We start from the raw sequence: 16,370 nt of genomic DNA on the forward strand, positions 1-16,370 counted from the left end.
AAAACTCTTCCCCTTTAATTTTTACTACACGTTTAGGCTTTAATTCAGTAGTTCTCTCTTGAAATGGGTCTCTTTAAGCTCGTTTTTTTCATTCTTTAAAGTAAGATTTTTGGACCATTTGAGGCCTGAATTCACCCTCATTTTCACTCAATTTGGGCATGTGATCCTCACCTCAAGGGGAACATAATGGCACAGTTAGTTTTCTATTTTATTGTCAATCTACAAGGGACAACTTTGACCCAATTTTTTATCTGACTTTCGTGTCATCGATATGGGTACTGTTAGTCCCATATTGATGTGTAGATTATGTTTTTAGCATGGCAACAATTTGAGGCTCTTTCAAAGGGGAAAGCTTTCGAGTGATGGTTCGTGTTTGTGGTTCGGCATTTAGGTAGGTTACAATTTTCTTTCTTTAGACCTAGCGTAGTTAGATTCTATATATTATGAGTTTCATGATCGTTAGAATGTATTTTATTCTACATATTATGAGTTTCATGATCGTTAGAATGTATTTAGAGTAGAATTATGACCAGATTTTGGGGTTGTTCTTTAGCTTTAGGCCTTAGTTTAGATTGTTCTTAGCCTTGATGTGATTAGGATAGAATCCTTACAATGATTTAGGGGAATTTAAACGTAGTTATAGAAGTTGTCGCTTGCTCGTTTAGTGTATTTCTGTGATTTTACTTTTGATAATTGTATTTATCTCTTTTGTTGAGATTATGGGTCTGAGGCCTTAAATTTGGACTACGTGTATACATTTTATGAAGGGTGTTTTACCATATTTTGCATGATTGATACGTGTAATTATTTGTATACCCTATTATTGACATGCATTCATATGTATTGCATTCTCAATGGATTATCACATGAGATGAAGGCAAAAAAGATATTGGTTTTCGGTTGCTAAACCAATCTACCTCAGTTTTGACTTGATTTGGACTTTGAGGGACAGTATTACCAATTCATTGATGAAAATTGGGATTTTATTAATGAATGTACCATTTATGGTGGATTTCAGCTTTGAAGAGATTTTTACCCTTAAATTTTTTGATTTTCTGGTTTTAAAAGAGGTATTACTTTTACTCAGTCTGAAAGTATTCCTAGGCTTTTTATCTTAATAGCATACGTTGATACATTCCGACGGTCTGCAAATTGAATTCTGAATTTAACTTTTATTACATCTGTAGTTGAGTAGTAGAAGATCTACGGAATGTCTTGAGGAGACTACAGGCGGTCATCAAGGCAATTTCGAGGCCTTTTACGTTTCTATCACATATGCATTGCACCATTCCATAATACATGGCATTCTCTAATATGCATACATGGAGTGTGATTTCTCTTATTATCATAATCTCTGCCGTCATTCCCTGTGAGTAGAGTTTTTTCTAGTGTAATTTTTTATATATAGTGTTAGCATTATCATGATTTTTATATTATATAGTGTCTATTGAGCTCGGTTGGCCTATGATGCCTACTGAGTACCTGTGTTTTGATATCCATACTACACTTTTTCATCTTTTTATGATACAACACCTATTACAAGTCATCCCTGCTGATCTTCTCTCATTTTGTTGCTTTCCTTCTGTATTTTGTTATTTGTTAGACAGACATGTTTTGTATAGCTCTATTCATGTACTTTAGATGCTCTTGACCGATGACACCAAGTCTAGGCTTGGTTCCTTTGTATATTCGTCTTTCTCAATCTCTTTTGGATTCTTTATGTATATTTGGTACGATTTTGTATATATCTATGCTAAGGGTCCATTCTTGTATTATCATTACTTCCGCTTTAGTCATTTCTAATCTTATTTATCATATGTAATTTTGAATTTGACTTTGCCTACTGGGGCACCATATATAATAATCCAATTTCGAATCGTTACAGGTAGATAGAAGGTTGGTCTGTGTCCAATCTTCCTACACAAACTACAAAACAAGAGCTCCGCATAATCATGTCTAAAGATACTAATACTTCAACAATAAGAATAAATCGGCACGGGGATACATGATACCGAATCCAAAGCTGTTCTAAACTACCAGGTACTCAACTTCTTTTTATAATCTACATCAAAATGGGGGAAAAACAAATTCACATCAAAACCTGATAACGGTGACTTAAAGATCTGATATTTTAACAGAAGGGAACAAAGGATCTTTAAGATTAACAATGGAACTACTTATGGTCATTAGAAACATACAGCCTGAGATGAATCGTTGCAACTAATGTTCTACATCATTTCAACTTTTCCATAAAATGGCAGCAAGTGAATTCTCTTATGTATCAGTGCAAAGCTTCAATGTTCTTCATAAAATCACTAGTTGCTCCTTTGGGCCCCAGGTAACAAGCTTGAAAGACTGGGAACTCCTTGGCTTCTCATTTCCTCTTGTGCTTTCCTAATTTCTTCAGGATCTGCCACGTAAAAACAAGTGCAATCAGCAGTGTAACCAAAGATACTTAATGTTTTGTCAGTCGACTGAGAATGAACTGGTAACTACTTGAGTATTAATACGGAAAACTTCCAGAAATTTTCAACCAAAGTTTCCCCACACATCAGTCGCTCTACTTTTTCCAATGCACAGAAGTACTTCTACTGTATAATATTAGTAATGGTTGGTAAGTACTCAGTCATTTATAGCCTTGATATGGTAACAATGATATCTGGTGGCTGAACATCACCTAAGAGATTTTGCTGATCCAGAAGGTCGAAAGTGGCAGTAGGAATATTGCAAACAGTGCATTACCAAGTGAACAGATCTCCACAGATCAAAATTGATTAAAAGGAGTTGGATTGAAATATAGGAATTATGAAAACATATAAGAATAACCCGCCCTTTATGCATAATAATAGTTGGACAAAATTTTAAATTGAGAAAAATATTTGACCCAAAAGAAATAGGTACAGTGCTTTTTACTTCCTCTACCGTCTATCTGCCTCCATGACCACCTTCTTCATGTCTCCTTGTTCCTTCAATTTCATTCTTCTCACATACACTAAATTCCAAAATCTTCACATATCATATTGTGCAGAAGTCGTACTATAAGAACCTTAAGCCATCACTTACCAGAGACCCAAAGATAAAAGATGTGTGTGAGAGAGAGACAGAGACGGAGAGAAAAATAACCCAGCCATCACACTTAATGAGCCTACTTTTAAAGCAAAACCCTAAAGCATATACATAAATCAGAAAGTTTTTTTCCTTCAGTGTGCAAATAGCTGTTAATTCTAAGGTTCGAGATACTTGAAGCTGGGGTAAACAGCAAACAAACTCTAATTATGATCTAGGAGGGGTATGGCTCAAGAACAATTTAAACAAATCTATGGATATAATTCTTTTGTGCAATATACAACTGAGACGTGTTAATTCTATCAGATCCATGGAAATGCCACAGATTTAGACAAATATTACACAAACAGGTATCCAGAAACGCATAAGATGCACATGCTACTTATTAGATAGATATATAAACAACATGCAGTTAGTAATATAAGCAACACTCAAATCCAAATGAAGGTAGATTAATGCATTTAGAAGGTCACTGTGAGTCAAGAAATCTTCAGAGACAGAGAGAGACAGAGAGAGAAATGTTATGAGGCAGATGGGGTCAGGTAGGTTTATAAGGATGAACGACTGATGTTTCTTAAAGGAGTATAACCACCCTCTTTTTTAGATTTGGATTCCATCCTAAATTCATAGTTGACGCTTGAAAATGGACAAGCGTCATTCATAACTCATTAGATTCATTATCCAATTCAATAAAAGTAAGATGCTGGTGGATGAACTCATGAACAGATATACATCATAATCACTGTGGGGTGTTGTCCCCTAGGAGGTTACATATTGTTGTGTTGTCTGAAAACACAACAAACTAGCATTGCGGATGGATAACTGGAACTGAATTGTGGATTCGCTGCCCTACTGGATGTCAATGCAATTTAGTTTTGACAATGGTAGAAAAATATTGATTACACTCACCCATATTCTCTACCAATTTTGGCATCAAAAACATTACAACCACCATGAATCCAACCATCAGACCCATTGGGCTCTTCACCAGAGACATAACAGAGAATGGTTCCCTCATCTGCATGAAATATTCACATATCAGTTAGGAAATTAATAGAAAGGAGGAAGCGAAAATAAGGAGAAAAGAAAAGGTCGGACCTCATAATATTGCTCATCTCGCAGTGGCTCCAAAACCAGCTCACTCAGGCTTCTCCTATTTTCAGTTAATGCAGCTTGAACCTTACCAGGATTTCTGGCACTGACATCAACTCGAACCTGAAGGCCAGAAGAAGGTTATTAGCCTAAAAAATCATTGTCAAAGAATTGGTGATGAATCAGGCAAAGATCGTGGGAAAATAAGCTCACTGGAGAAAAGAAGTAGCCAATTGCAGATACTTCTATGAGATGCGTCCCTGCAGGCACATCGTGGCTTTGGAATACTAGGGTTAAAGAAATACTAAGAGAACAGAATAATCCTCTCATGCTCTTTGCATAGACTGTCTAGTTCAACAGTTATACGCAAGGTCCCGAAGATCACTTACTGATAACATATGAAGTAAATAAAAAGGCTAATGACAAGAGAGACCACAAAAGACATAACAGATAAAAAGGTCTAAAGCCTAACAATGCTTAAGCATATGGCTAGCAGCAAGCACGTGACAGACAACACCATGCATAATCTATTTATTTATTTTATAATCCCATGTTATTCTTTGAAGTATCTATGAAACCTATTGCAAATTTATAATTAATCTTACTAGATAGTGCTATAGCTAAGCCATCAGCATAACATTGCATGCTTCTAGATGGTTATCAAAAATATTGCATGCTATCTAGTTTCACTCTTTCCCTCCTTTGTCAGCCTCATTGTAGTCTAGACTTCATTTCAGATATCATTCAGTTCAGCCACATAACCAAAAGACGAATGGGCTCCTTCAGCTCCAGACTACAGCATAATGGTTTCGCCAATTTCCAACAAAATAGAAATGAAGATATCCACGACAAGGTAGGCACGGGCTCGATGGAGGATAAGATGTCGTAAGCGAGGCTGAGATGGTTCGAGCATGTGAAGAGGAGATGAACGGATGCCCCCAGTGTGGAGGTGTGACAGGTGGCTATGGATGGTTATAGGAGAGGTAGAGATAGGCCAAAGAAGTATTGGAGAGAGGTGATTAAACAGGTCATAACACAACTTCAGCTTACTGAGGACATGACGTTATAGGAGGTTATGGAGGACATGGATTAGGATAGACGGTTAGTTAGGTAGTTGAGAGCTATTTCGCTTATTTTTTCATACTAGTAGTCGTAGTATTACACTATTACTCAAGGAGTTTCTTGTTATTCCATTTTTGTTCCTTTTTAATGTTTCTTGCACTTCAATTATCATATTATTGTGTTGTAATGATTGTTCTTTCTTTTAGTATGCTTTGTCATGCTTCCTTTAGCATTTTGTCTCAGCTTCTTCACTCCCGTTATTTCTTTTTTCGAACGTTTTTGTTATGCTTTTACTTGAGTCGAGGGTCTAACAGAAATAGCCTCTCTACCTCCAAGGTAGGGCTAAGGTCTGTGTACCCACTACCCTCCCTAAACCCCACTTGTGGGATTACACTGGATATGTTGTTGTTATTGTTGTATCTCCTTCAACAGCCAAAATATCAGGTAGAAGTTATCTCTTAACACTATCTCTAAGGGGAAATCCAATTACAAAACCTTGCTACTTTAGTCTCTTGGTTCATCATAAATAGTAGAAAAGGAGAAGGAATTCAATTTTCAGGAAAGTTTGAAACAGCTGGTGCTTTAAAGTGAAGTCAGCTCATTGACATGTAACAACTGTTACATGAATTCCAGAAGTTAGTTGGAAGACAATCGTCAGCAGTCCTAGTCAGTAAAGTTGTTAGAATTTAGTTACAAGATTAGTTAGGAGCAGTTACAAGCTCAATTACATTCTAATTCATCAATTCTGTATAAATCATTATAACAGAACTGAGCAGAGGCATTCATTGAGATAATACAAGTTTTTCTATTGAATTCTATATTCCATCTCTTTCTCTCAATTGAATTAGGCTAGATACTCGAGCATTCTCCGCTAAACCTCCTGTTCAAGCTTCTTAAACTTGGGTTCTTATGAATCCCTGCATTTTATATAACAAACAAGTACATATCATTCTTAATACCGCCAATTGTTCTTTCTCCTATATTAGATATGATATTAGGCCAACAGTAGATGACAGTTTCTTGGAACGCTTATGAAGAAGAAGAAGAAGAAGAACCCTTATTTCAATTGAACTTCCAAACCTCACTTTTTTTTTTGCTTAAGCGACACTTCGCGCCTCAAGTCTCCTTTTTTTCTCACTACATTTGCTGAAGAAGCACGCTTATCTGTTCCCCACTTGCTTCAGGACATAAACGCGAAGAAGAAGAAGAAGAACCCCTATCTTTTTTTTGAGAATCATAATATTAGTCTATATATCCACAGGTATACTACATCAACCCTGAAAAAGTATTACAACTTACATCTTTTCATCCAACTATAGCACCTATACACGATCTAAAACATCAAAAATATCTTCTGCTTGAGCTATTAATTTCTTATTATACCAAAAATAATATAAGGCTAGGCAGTTCATCTTAAACTCCAGTAGGTTCTCTATTTGTCTTCAAAGCATCTTTTGTTCCTTGCCTTCCTCACTGTCCACCAACTGCCACCAACTGCAGGCAGGGACAATTTTCCATCTTTCTTCCTTCTTGGCTGCATTATTAACCTTGTTCCAGCTCTTGGCTTCACCCACTCTATCCTCCTCAAACGTATGAACATTTTCCACAACTGATCAGTCCATATACAGTGTAAAAAAAGATGGTTGATTGTCTCATTTTGTTCCCCACACAGAAAACATCTAGAGTATAAATGGATTCTTCTCTTGTTCAAGTTCTCATGAGTCAGCACTGCTTCTTTAGCTAGAAGCCATGTAAAGCAGTTCACTTTATAAGGACTCTTTGTTTTCCAGATCATCTTCCATGACCATTCCTTTTCCTTAGCCTCAGATGTATTCAAATCCTTATATGGTCAACTGACTGAAAACATGCATGTGTTGTCCTTATGCCATACCAGTCTGTCCCCTTCCATTGTTAAGTTGTTAAATTCAGCCATTGTATTGTGGAAGGAGGCTATTATCTCCATCTCCCTATCATTTAAGTGTCTTCTGAGTTGTAAGTTCCAAGCTTGTCCAGTCCACATTGCAGCCACTGTAGGTTGTTGTTGTTGGCATAGAGAGAGCAATGCAGGATACACCTGCTTCAAGGGGGTGTTACCTATCCACTTGTCATTCCAAAGTGAGCCCTAAATCCTTTGCCAACCTTGATTCTGGTTCGGGATAGCTTAAGTGGCCACAAGTTCCTGATTGCTCTCCACATTGTGCATCCATATAGGATTGCTACCATGTTTGTCATCCATTCATCTGACATTCCATAATTGGCAGTGATGACATCCTTCAGTAGCATGTTGTCCCCATTAGCAAATTTCCATAACCACTTCATCATCAAGCTCTGGTTCTGCTTCTTCAGATTTCTAGCGTCCATGCCTCCTTTCTTGCACACTGTCAGTTCCACCCATTTAACAATGTGAATTTCTTCTTGTCTTCACTACCTTTTAATAGGAAATTCCTTCTCACAGCATCTAGTCTTTTGAGCACACTAGCAGGGATAGGAAAGACAGACATCATATAGGAGGGGAGTGCATCAAGTACACTATTTACTAAAGTCAGTCTTCCTCCCCAAGGAAGGTACTGATTTTTCCAGTTTACCAGCTTCTTCTCACATTTCTCCACTACTCCATTCCACATTCCCTTGGATTTTCTTTTTGCAGCCAAAGGTATCACAAGATATATGGTAGGGAGTTCACCTATTTTGCCACCTAAGTCTCTGCCAGATGCTACAACTGTACCACTTCATAAATAGGGTAGATGAAGCTTTTTCCCCAATTAATGTGTAGGCCAGAAACAACTTCAAAGTTGATGAAAATAACTCTCAGCACCAAGACTTGTTCATCCTTTAGTTCACAAAATACTAATGTGTCATCCGCATATTGGAGATGAGTTATATCCCTGTTGTCTTTCTCGCCAACCTGGAAACACTGTATTCATCCCCCATTTGATGGGTTAAGCATGTTACTCCTTCCTTCCATTAGTTAGTATAAACAGGAAGGGGGGGAGGGGATCCCCCTGTCTTCATCCCCTCAGAGATGGAAAAAAGCCACTTGTATTCCTGTTAATTAAAACAAAGAATCTAACTATGTTAATGCAGTGCTTTATCTATCTGATCCACCTTGTGTCAAATCCTATTCTCTGCAGCATATGAATGAGGAAATTCCAATTCAAGTGATCATATACCTTTCGATATCCAGTTTGCATATGGTCTGCTACTTCTTTATCTGCTTTCCACACATTCATTCGCAATTAAAATTGCATACACGATCTGTCTTCCTTTGATGAAAGTTGTTTGTTGTCTATCAACCAAACCGTGGATGACCTTTTCAAGCCTCTGCTAACAGTTTGGCTATGAGTTGGTCTGCTTTCCACACATTCATTCGCAATTAAAATTGCATACATGATCTGTCTTCCTTTGATGAAAGTTGTTTGTTGTCTATCAACCAAACTGTGGATGACCTTTTCAAGCCTCTCTGCTAACAGTTCGGCTATGAATTGATCTCTCTCGAAACCTCCATTTTATCACCACGGACCTTGATGCGAGCCCAGCGGAGGTGGTTTTCGAGAGTGGTCTCCTCCTCCGTCTCGATAGATCCCCCGGTGTTCTTCAATCTGATGGAGAACTTTTTCAGACCACAAATTTAGAGGAAGACCTAGAAGCCTAATCCATACCTCAATCTTGCTGAATTTCTACTGGCTAGTACCCCTTCATTGGCTTCCACCATTTCACCAGCAAATTCATCTTCTTTCATGCCCTCTCTCCTGACAACACATGCTCTGATACTTTTTTTAGGGCATTTTGAAGAGAAAGTGACCATCACATTGCAAAGACGTTAATGCCAAATGTTGCAGGTCATCTTCTGGCATCATTCAGTAACGGAGGATCCTGTGAAGAGTTTTGGAATTTTCCAACGATGCATCTGCACTAAAGGTCCTTCTCAGAGGTTGTAGTTCCCCCTATGATTTCTATGTCTTCGCCTCCGTTGTCCATCTACTGCCATTGCACACTTCTTTGAAGGATGATATTATTTTTTCTGGTTGTCCTTTTCTGCTTCCCTGAATATCCTCGGTTTTCTCTGGGCTATGTATAAAGCTAGTAATTTTATGTGCAATACTCCCCCATCCACCTCTGTTTGTAGTCACCGAAGTGATGATGATGGATTTATTTTGCCCTTGTATAGCTATGAAGCTAAGTTACCTACCATTTTCGTTGTATTTAAGAGTGCAGAAGAATTCTGATAAGTGATCTTTCATACACCAAATCTCAATTACATTCCCAAGTACTTTAGATGCTTCAATGAAGATTGCAACCAACCACTTTAAGACTTTAAAGCTAACCTTTACTCTCCTCATTAAATGTCTGTGTTTCACTCATTCGTACCAAGTGTAAACACCATCTTGACATTTGGTAATATCATAAGACTTAAAACCTGTGCTATAGAAAATTATGTTCTCTTCTTTAGAACTAACACCACCCCCCCCCACCCCCAAAAAAAATAAAAAGGGAAGGAAACTAAAGTAAACTTAAAACTGGCTAAATTGGGACTCATGCCTGGGAGCATTAATATCTTTCATCACTCCAAGAAGAACCCCTATTTCAATTGAATTTCCAAAACTCTCGCTTTTTTGCTTAAACGTGATACTTCACGCATCAAGTCTCTTCTCGCTTCTTCTGCTGAAGAAGCAAGCTTGTCTGTTCCCTCTCGCCTCGCCTTGCTTTACACTTTAAGCGTTGAAACGAGCGCTATTAATAACACTGTTAGATGAGATAACAAACAACAGAAAGAAGGCAAATAAAGGCATCAAATTAAATTCTAGATTAGCAGACAAATTTGATGGGCAACTTGGTTGAATGTCACATGAAATACAAACAACTTAGTTCCATTATTTCATATATTTCAGGAAACCTCTGGAGAAGAACATAGCAGGCAAACCAGTGCAATAATACAAGAATCACACCATAAGGAGTGCCTTCCTTTCGGAGACAGAGCAGCAGTTAAATGCTAGTGGAATAACAAAAATAACAACAATGACCTCTCTGATATCAAAGCTGGGAAATACATGGACATATAAGAAGGATACAAAGAGAAATATCCGTCAGGTCTCAGGAAAGTAACTCTTTGGCCGCTATTGAGAATGACTTTAACATTTGATGCTTTAGCTGCCAAACCAGATCCTTTTAAGCTAAAACCTATCACACAAAAGAAGGTAGAAATGTTAACACCTGATATAACACATCAAGAAATGGATTTGAAGCACACTTAAGTGCAAGGTACACCTCTAAACACAAAGAGAACTATAGCATTGTATTCTAAAAGTGACAGAACAAAACAAAGAAAAGCTCAACCCTATTAGTAGTAGGAAGATGTAACCAAAATATATACTCCATTCAAGCCAAATGATAGTCAAACTTCTTACTGTGACCAAACCGAAATCTTATTTTCTTTCCACGTCTGTTCTCCATCAACAACATTCTGAGTATAATTTTGCTTCAAAAGATAAAACCAATCCTTTTTTTTTTGAGTTGGTAAATACTATAGAATCAGAATACCACAGCTTGTGGCTGTTTACATACCAAAAAACAAGAAGAAGCCCTGACTATTTATGCAAATTCTCTATACACTGTAACAGGGTATCTGGGTCATAAAACTCTATCCAACTTTGATCTTATAAAATTTCTCATCTATTTCTACTATCTGACCACTCAAATTAATCAAACAAAATGAGATAAGGAAACACTATGATACAGGGGTGACAAGCAACATCAATCGCAGCAAACAGGTTGGAATAGAACTAGAGCTCAAAACTGTTCCTTAATCATTCTTTGGAAATAAAGCAATACAGATATTTTTGGTCTTATTAAAGAAACAAGGTATCTGCCTTCCACACTACTGAACTTTCGTATTACTAGTGTAATGACTACATAGCACACTAAATAGTCCCAAAAAAACAGAAGTCCCCAGACACAACTCAGATTCCAGTCATTACACCTAAACAACAGATATGTCTAAGTTAGCTCAAGCATAGAATTGATAAAAAGAGGATAGCTTTTCCAATCAACACAAAGAAACTGAGGCTTCAAATGTATAATGAGTGCCCTTCAAACTGAAGTCAACAAAAAAGCAAGCTGATAGGAGGACAAGCAAACAACTGTATTGTAGAATGTTTCAGACCTTTAAGTGTGTCCTCCCCTGTAAAAGTGTTCAGCTTTTCTACTTCACTAAAGTTATGACAACAAGCTGTACTTTCTCCTAAATTAAGCTTCTTTGTTTCAGCCACACATCCTCAGTGCCAACTGTCTAAACGTGGACATTTTAGGTATATGTTATGACAAGATCACGTCTATTTTAACACTGTATATATGGAAATTAAGGTACCTCTATTCATTAAAAATCCCCAAATAAATCTGATGCAATAGCTTGATGGAACTGAAATGGGTTCAACAAGACAGATTTTTTTTTTTGAGAAAAGTTAACTGTAGGTTCAACAAGACTGATTTTTTGGACAAGTTTTTAAGAGTTGTCCTATTGGGCTGATATCTCACTCTCTGTTCCTTAAGATTTTATGAACATCACTTTATCCCTTGTTATAATCCAATTCAGCAGCCCATCATCAGATAATTAGACTTAGATCCAGTTTGGATTGGCTTATTTTAAGTGCTTTAAAGATAGATAGCTTTTAAGCAGTTTTATAGTGTTTGGAAAAGTTAAAAAAGTGCTTATAAGCACTTAGTTTCAGCTAAAATGACAAAAATAAGCCATAAGTTAGAATTTCTAACTTATGACTTTTGGCTTATAAGTCAAAACTGAAAAGCCAATCCAAACAAGCTCTTACGCCTCATTTATTTTTATTAAGATTAAGACGTCTGAATTTGAATACACACACGTCTAAACATTAAGATGTGCATTAAGATTTAAATGTTTGAATTTGAATTTGAATTCACATTTAAATATTAAGATGTTGTATTAAGATCCAGATACTAAATAAATAAGACCGTATGTTTTTCAACATCTAAATGTAAAAAAAATTCCTCAATTTAAAATTAATAAATATTAAATTAATATAATAGTATATCAATAAAATACTTTTTATAAACTATACGGCAGTTGGTAGTGGTGATGGTTAGCGGTGGTGGTCGTGGGTGCCAACTAGGTGGTATTGGCTAATGGTGATGTTGTGGATAGCAACTAGTAGTGATTGTGATGGTTGTCAGTAGTGGTTGAGGGTGGCAGCTAATAGTTAATAGCTAATGATGGTGGTGAATGATAATGGTGGTTTGATAATATATAATAGTGACTATTGTTGGTGATTGTCAATAGTGATTGGTGGTTATTGTGGCATTAATGGTTGGTGGTGATGATTGTAATGGTGATTAGTGGTGGTAATAGTTGATTGTAGTGATTGTCGGGGTTGTGGTTGTTGCTGAAGATGGTGGTGGTAGGTGGTTGGTGTTGATAATGGTGGGTTACAACAATGGTAGTTGATAATGTTGGGTGACGGCGGTAGCAGTGAATGGGTGGAATTGGTGAACTAATTTATGTAGAAATCTTTCAGTAAACATTTTAGAGTAAAGACATAAAAGCACAACTGAAGTTGTTTCAAATTTTCATAAAGACACCTTAACTTTGAGGGCGTCCTATTACCCCACAAAAGTATTGAATATCTTTGTAAAAGGACCATTTTTGACCCATTTTCTCTACTGTGAACAGGCGCGTGGTGCTCACTTTTTTTATTAATTTAATTTAAATTAATTTCTTCAAATCCGACCCGACCCGACCCAAATCATTTCAAAAAGAAAACTCTTGTTCTCCATTTTTCATTTCTTAGTTTCTCTCATCATTTTCTTCAATCATAGGCATTGTTGAAGATCATCTCCTACAATTTTGATGTTTGTTGGTCAAATTTCTTGGAGAACTAGCGGAGTAAACAATGAATTGAAGATTAACAGGTTAGAATAGTAACAATAGCAAATCGTTTCAGCTGCAAACTAAATCCCTCATCAACATGTATATCGGAAAAGCTGCTTGTGGTTTCAATGGCGAAGAATAATTCGTTGAAATCGATAGTAGTGGTATTTGGAGCCATGTCTTTTGAGTGGCTGGCGATTGGGCTTGTTTTCAAACCATGGATTGATAATACCCGAGCTTCAATGGACAAGTCTCGGAAACATCTTGCGACCTCGCCGCCGTCGCCGCCGATCAAAGTTCAGAAGCTGGCATGTCTCAGGTCGATGTTGATCCTCCCCGAAAAAACAACTGATTTGACAGTTTGGTTTGATTTTTGGGTTCTCAAAACTACATGAAATTAAGAAGAAATGAAACCTCGGACAACTTTAAATTAGCTTTTTCGATTGGAATTAAAACGAATTCCTACCTTATTGAGTTGATTTCATCATTTCATCATAGAGTACCTATGACTCTTTTGTTGGGGAAGATGATGAATTTGAATGGAGTAAATAATTAATAAAGAAAATAACTTAAATGTGGCAGCTTTTAATGGTTTTTGGCATTAAAAACGGACCTTCACGCGCATCATGTGCGTGTTCACAAACATAATGAGAAAATGGGTCAAAATGGTCCTTTTACAAAAATATTCAATACTTTTGTGGGGTGATAGGACATCCTCAAAGTTAAGATGTCTTTTTGAAAATTCGAAACAACTTCAGTTGTGCTTTTATGTCTTTACTCAGACATTTTAATGATATTAAACTTTTGTTACGTATCTTAATCATTCGGATTTATTCAGACCAATTAAGTGGTTGAAACATAAAATAAACACTTAATGAATAAGATTCAAATGTAAAAACCAAACAGAGTTAATAACTTAGATCTGAATGATTAAGATAAAGACCTCCGTTAAGTGCAAACGCCTTAGCCCCTTTAACCATCTAAATTAGCCTCACCATTTCCATATCCAAAGAATAGAATAGTCATATTCCTTGCTCCTCCATGGTGAACTTCCAAAGCAAATTTTTCAAAGAGTCATGTTCTGGTTTGATCATCTAAATCATTTGCAAACTAGGTTCTGGAATGCAGTAATATAATGATGTTAAATGTGTCTTCTCTTGCAAGTTCCAACAAGATTTCTCATATAACCCAATTATAATTTCTACAAACCAAGTCAACATTACAACATTTGACTCGTTCATTGCATGACCATCCAACACCAAGCTTCCTTCTTTTTTCTAGTCTTTTATTTATTACTACTATTATTTACATGGTAAAGCCCTCCCCCTTCCTAAGTGACAACAGTGGCTTTTCCCACTTCCTTTTGGTGACTCAAAACCCCAACCCTGGACGGACCATGGAGGGTTCTTTCCATAATTATGCTATATTTTTCATCCTTTTTTATAGTCTTTACACTTACTTATATGCTAGGATCAACTATCCACTTCTTGAATTTACTTTGCCTTATTCACCAACCCATGCAGTTGGTCCAAGAAATAAAGGGAAATGGTACGTGTAGAAAATCACTAATCTACTTTCCGTATCCGTTTATCCTTCAGGCCATAAATTAGATAAAATACGGGGTAGAATAAAACAAATTCACCTCCTCATCTCCATCAAAAGTCCAAACGGTAGACTTCCTCTACTTTAACTCATCCTTCAACTTTGCTTCCTAACTGAAAAGTAAACTAATACCAAAATGAAAAGCAAACTAACACCTAACAAAAGTAAGAACTAAAAGAAAGAGATAACTCTATGTGCTGTTTTACTTCACCTCCACTACACATTCCCCTATCCCCTTATCCAAACAAAAGTGTCAGGTTTTTGGATCACATTTACTACATAGATAGAGCTTCTGTTTTGTTTTTAAGAATTAGAATACTTTAGACAACACGACATATTTGGTTGTTTCAAAGATCCTAGATAATTATTGTTTTCATGCAGCATAGACCATTTAGCAAGTATTAGAAAATGCAGCGGAAAAGTTAGCAGACTTGCTAGCCGATTCCCAGTTAATCCTCAACTTGCCTGTCCTCTTCGTAGAAGGCAAAACTTGTACTAAATCAAACAATTTAGCCCCCATAGCCAAACACTGTCCTCCTTGTTCAAGTATATACAAGAAGTAGGACTTTTAAATAGCACAACCAAAGTTCCAAAGTGAATAAGAATGCTAAGCTCCGAAAAAGTTTTTCCCACAATAAGTAAATTATATCACAGTTACAACCTTGTCAATCAACAAGCCAAGTAGAGATAAGGGCAAAATCGAATGAGTACATACCAGGAATTTTGACTCGACCATTAATAGTATAACCATCAGTGCTCCTGCCAAAACAATTAAAGTAACATAACAATAAAAGACCAAGCTTAAACAATTCACTACACCAAGACTTGAAATTACAACAGCTCATAAAAACATGGAGTTTCGTTTGGGCTCAAAATAGATAAATAATGAGTATATATATATTATTTAAGTTTAATATTTTTCGAGTAAAAGTATATACTAGTTGAGAAAACTTTAAAGAATATATATATATAAATACAATATAGAATCAGATCCAAAAATCCAGATCTGAAAAGGGAGTGCTTGGTAATGAAGTTATGAAGTGAAGAAAGAGTACCCCGACGCGAACGCGAGTGAAGATGGAAGTAGAGAACATAAAGCAACAAGTTGGATTAGAGTTAGAAAGATTGCCATCGACCTATGCATCACTGCCATTGAAAATATCACTCGCGCAGATACAATAGGGTTGAACCGTTGACAGATACAAAGGAGAGATTTTTGGAGAAGAAGCGAATCACCTATAACTTGAATGTTTAAAGTATTATAATACCCTTTTAACTTAAAACACCTATTTACGACTCTATATCTTTTAGGCCCCTAAAGTTGCCACTAATTTTTACTTTACCCACTTTAACTAGGCTTTATTCATTGACTTCATGTCAGTCCTGTGTCATTTTTGACACTCTTTTCATTAGTACATGTTGACTCCAAGTGTGTGTTAACCAAGTGCGTCCACATGGATTAGATGCTCATTTATATCATGCGAACTCAATTAAAGAGAAAAAATAAGAATCAAAATATATGACAAAGTAACCAACAAATAAATGACATGTGGTCTTTTTATCAAAAAAATTAAATAAAATAGTTTGACAAATTTAAAGAAAAATGCAACACCCCCACAGCTTCCCAAAGTCATCTTCTCCATTGTATTACTCT

At 36.4% G+C, this 16,370-nt stretch overlaps 1 protein-coding gene across 1 annotated transcript; it reads right to left on the reverse strand.

The window, feature by feature from the left end:
• Positions 1–2,102: 2,102 nt before the first annotated feature.
• Positions 2,103–15,967, reverse strand: LOC102604378 (ER membrane protein complex subunit 7 homolog). The gene is made up of 7 exons (XM_006345570.2): positions 15,772–15,967; positions 15,432–15,475; positions 10,290–10,398; positions 4,372–4,435; positions 4,165–4,281; positions 3,976–4,084; positions 2,103–2,410 (listed from the first exon to the last, which is right to left on the reverse strand). The coding sequence occupies exons 1-7, from the start codon at positions 15,867–15,869 to the stop codon at positions 2,316–2,318; spliced, it is 636 nt and encodes a 211-aa protein (XP_006345632.1). The 5' UTR covers positions 15,870–15,967; the 3' UTR covers positions 2,103–2,315.
• Between the last annotated feature and the right edge of the window lie 403 nt (positions 15,968–16,370).

The sequence above is a fragment of the Solanum tuberosum genome, unplaced genomic scaffold (assembly GCF_000226075.1).
Source record: "Solanum tuberosum cultivar DM 1-3 516 R44 unplaced genomic scaffold, SolTub_3.0 scf00070, whole genome shotgun sequence".
Classification (NCBI taxonomy): Eukaryota; Viridiplantae; Streptophyta; class Magnoliopsida; order Solanales; family Solanaceae; genus Solanum; species Solanum tuberosum.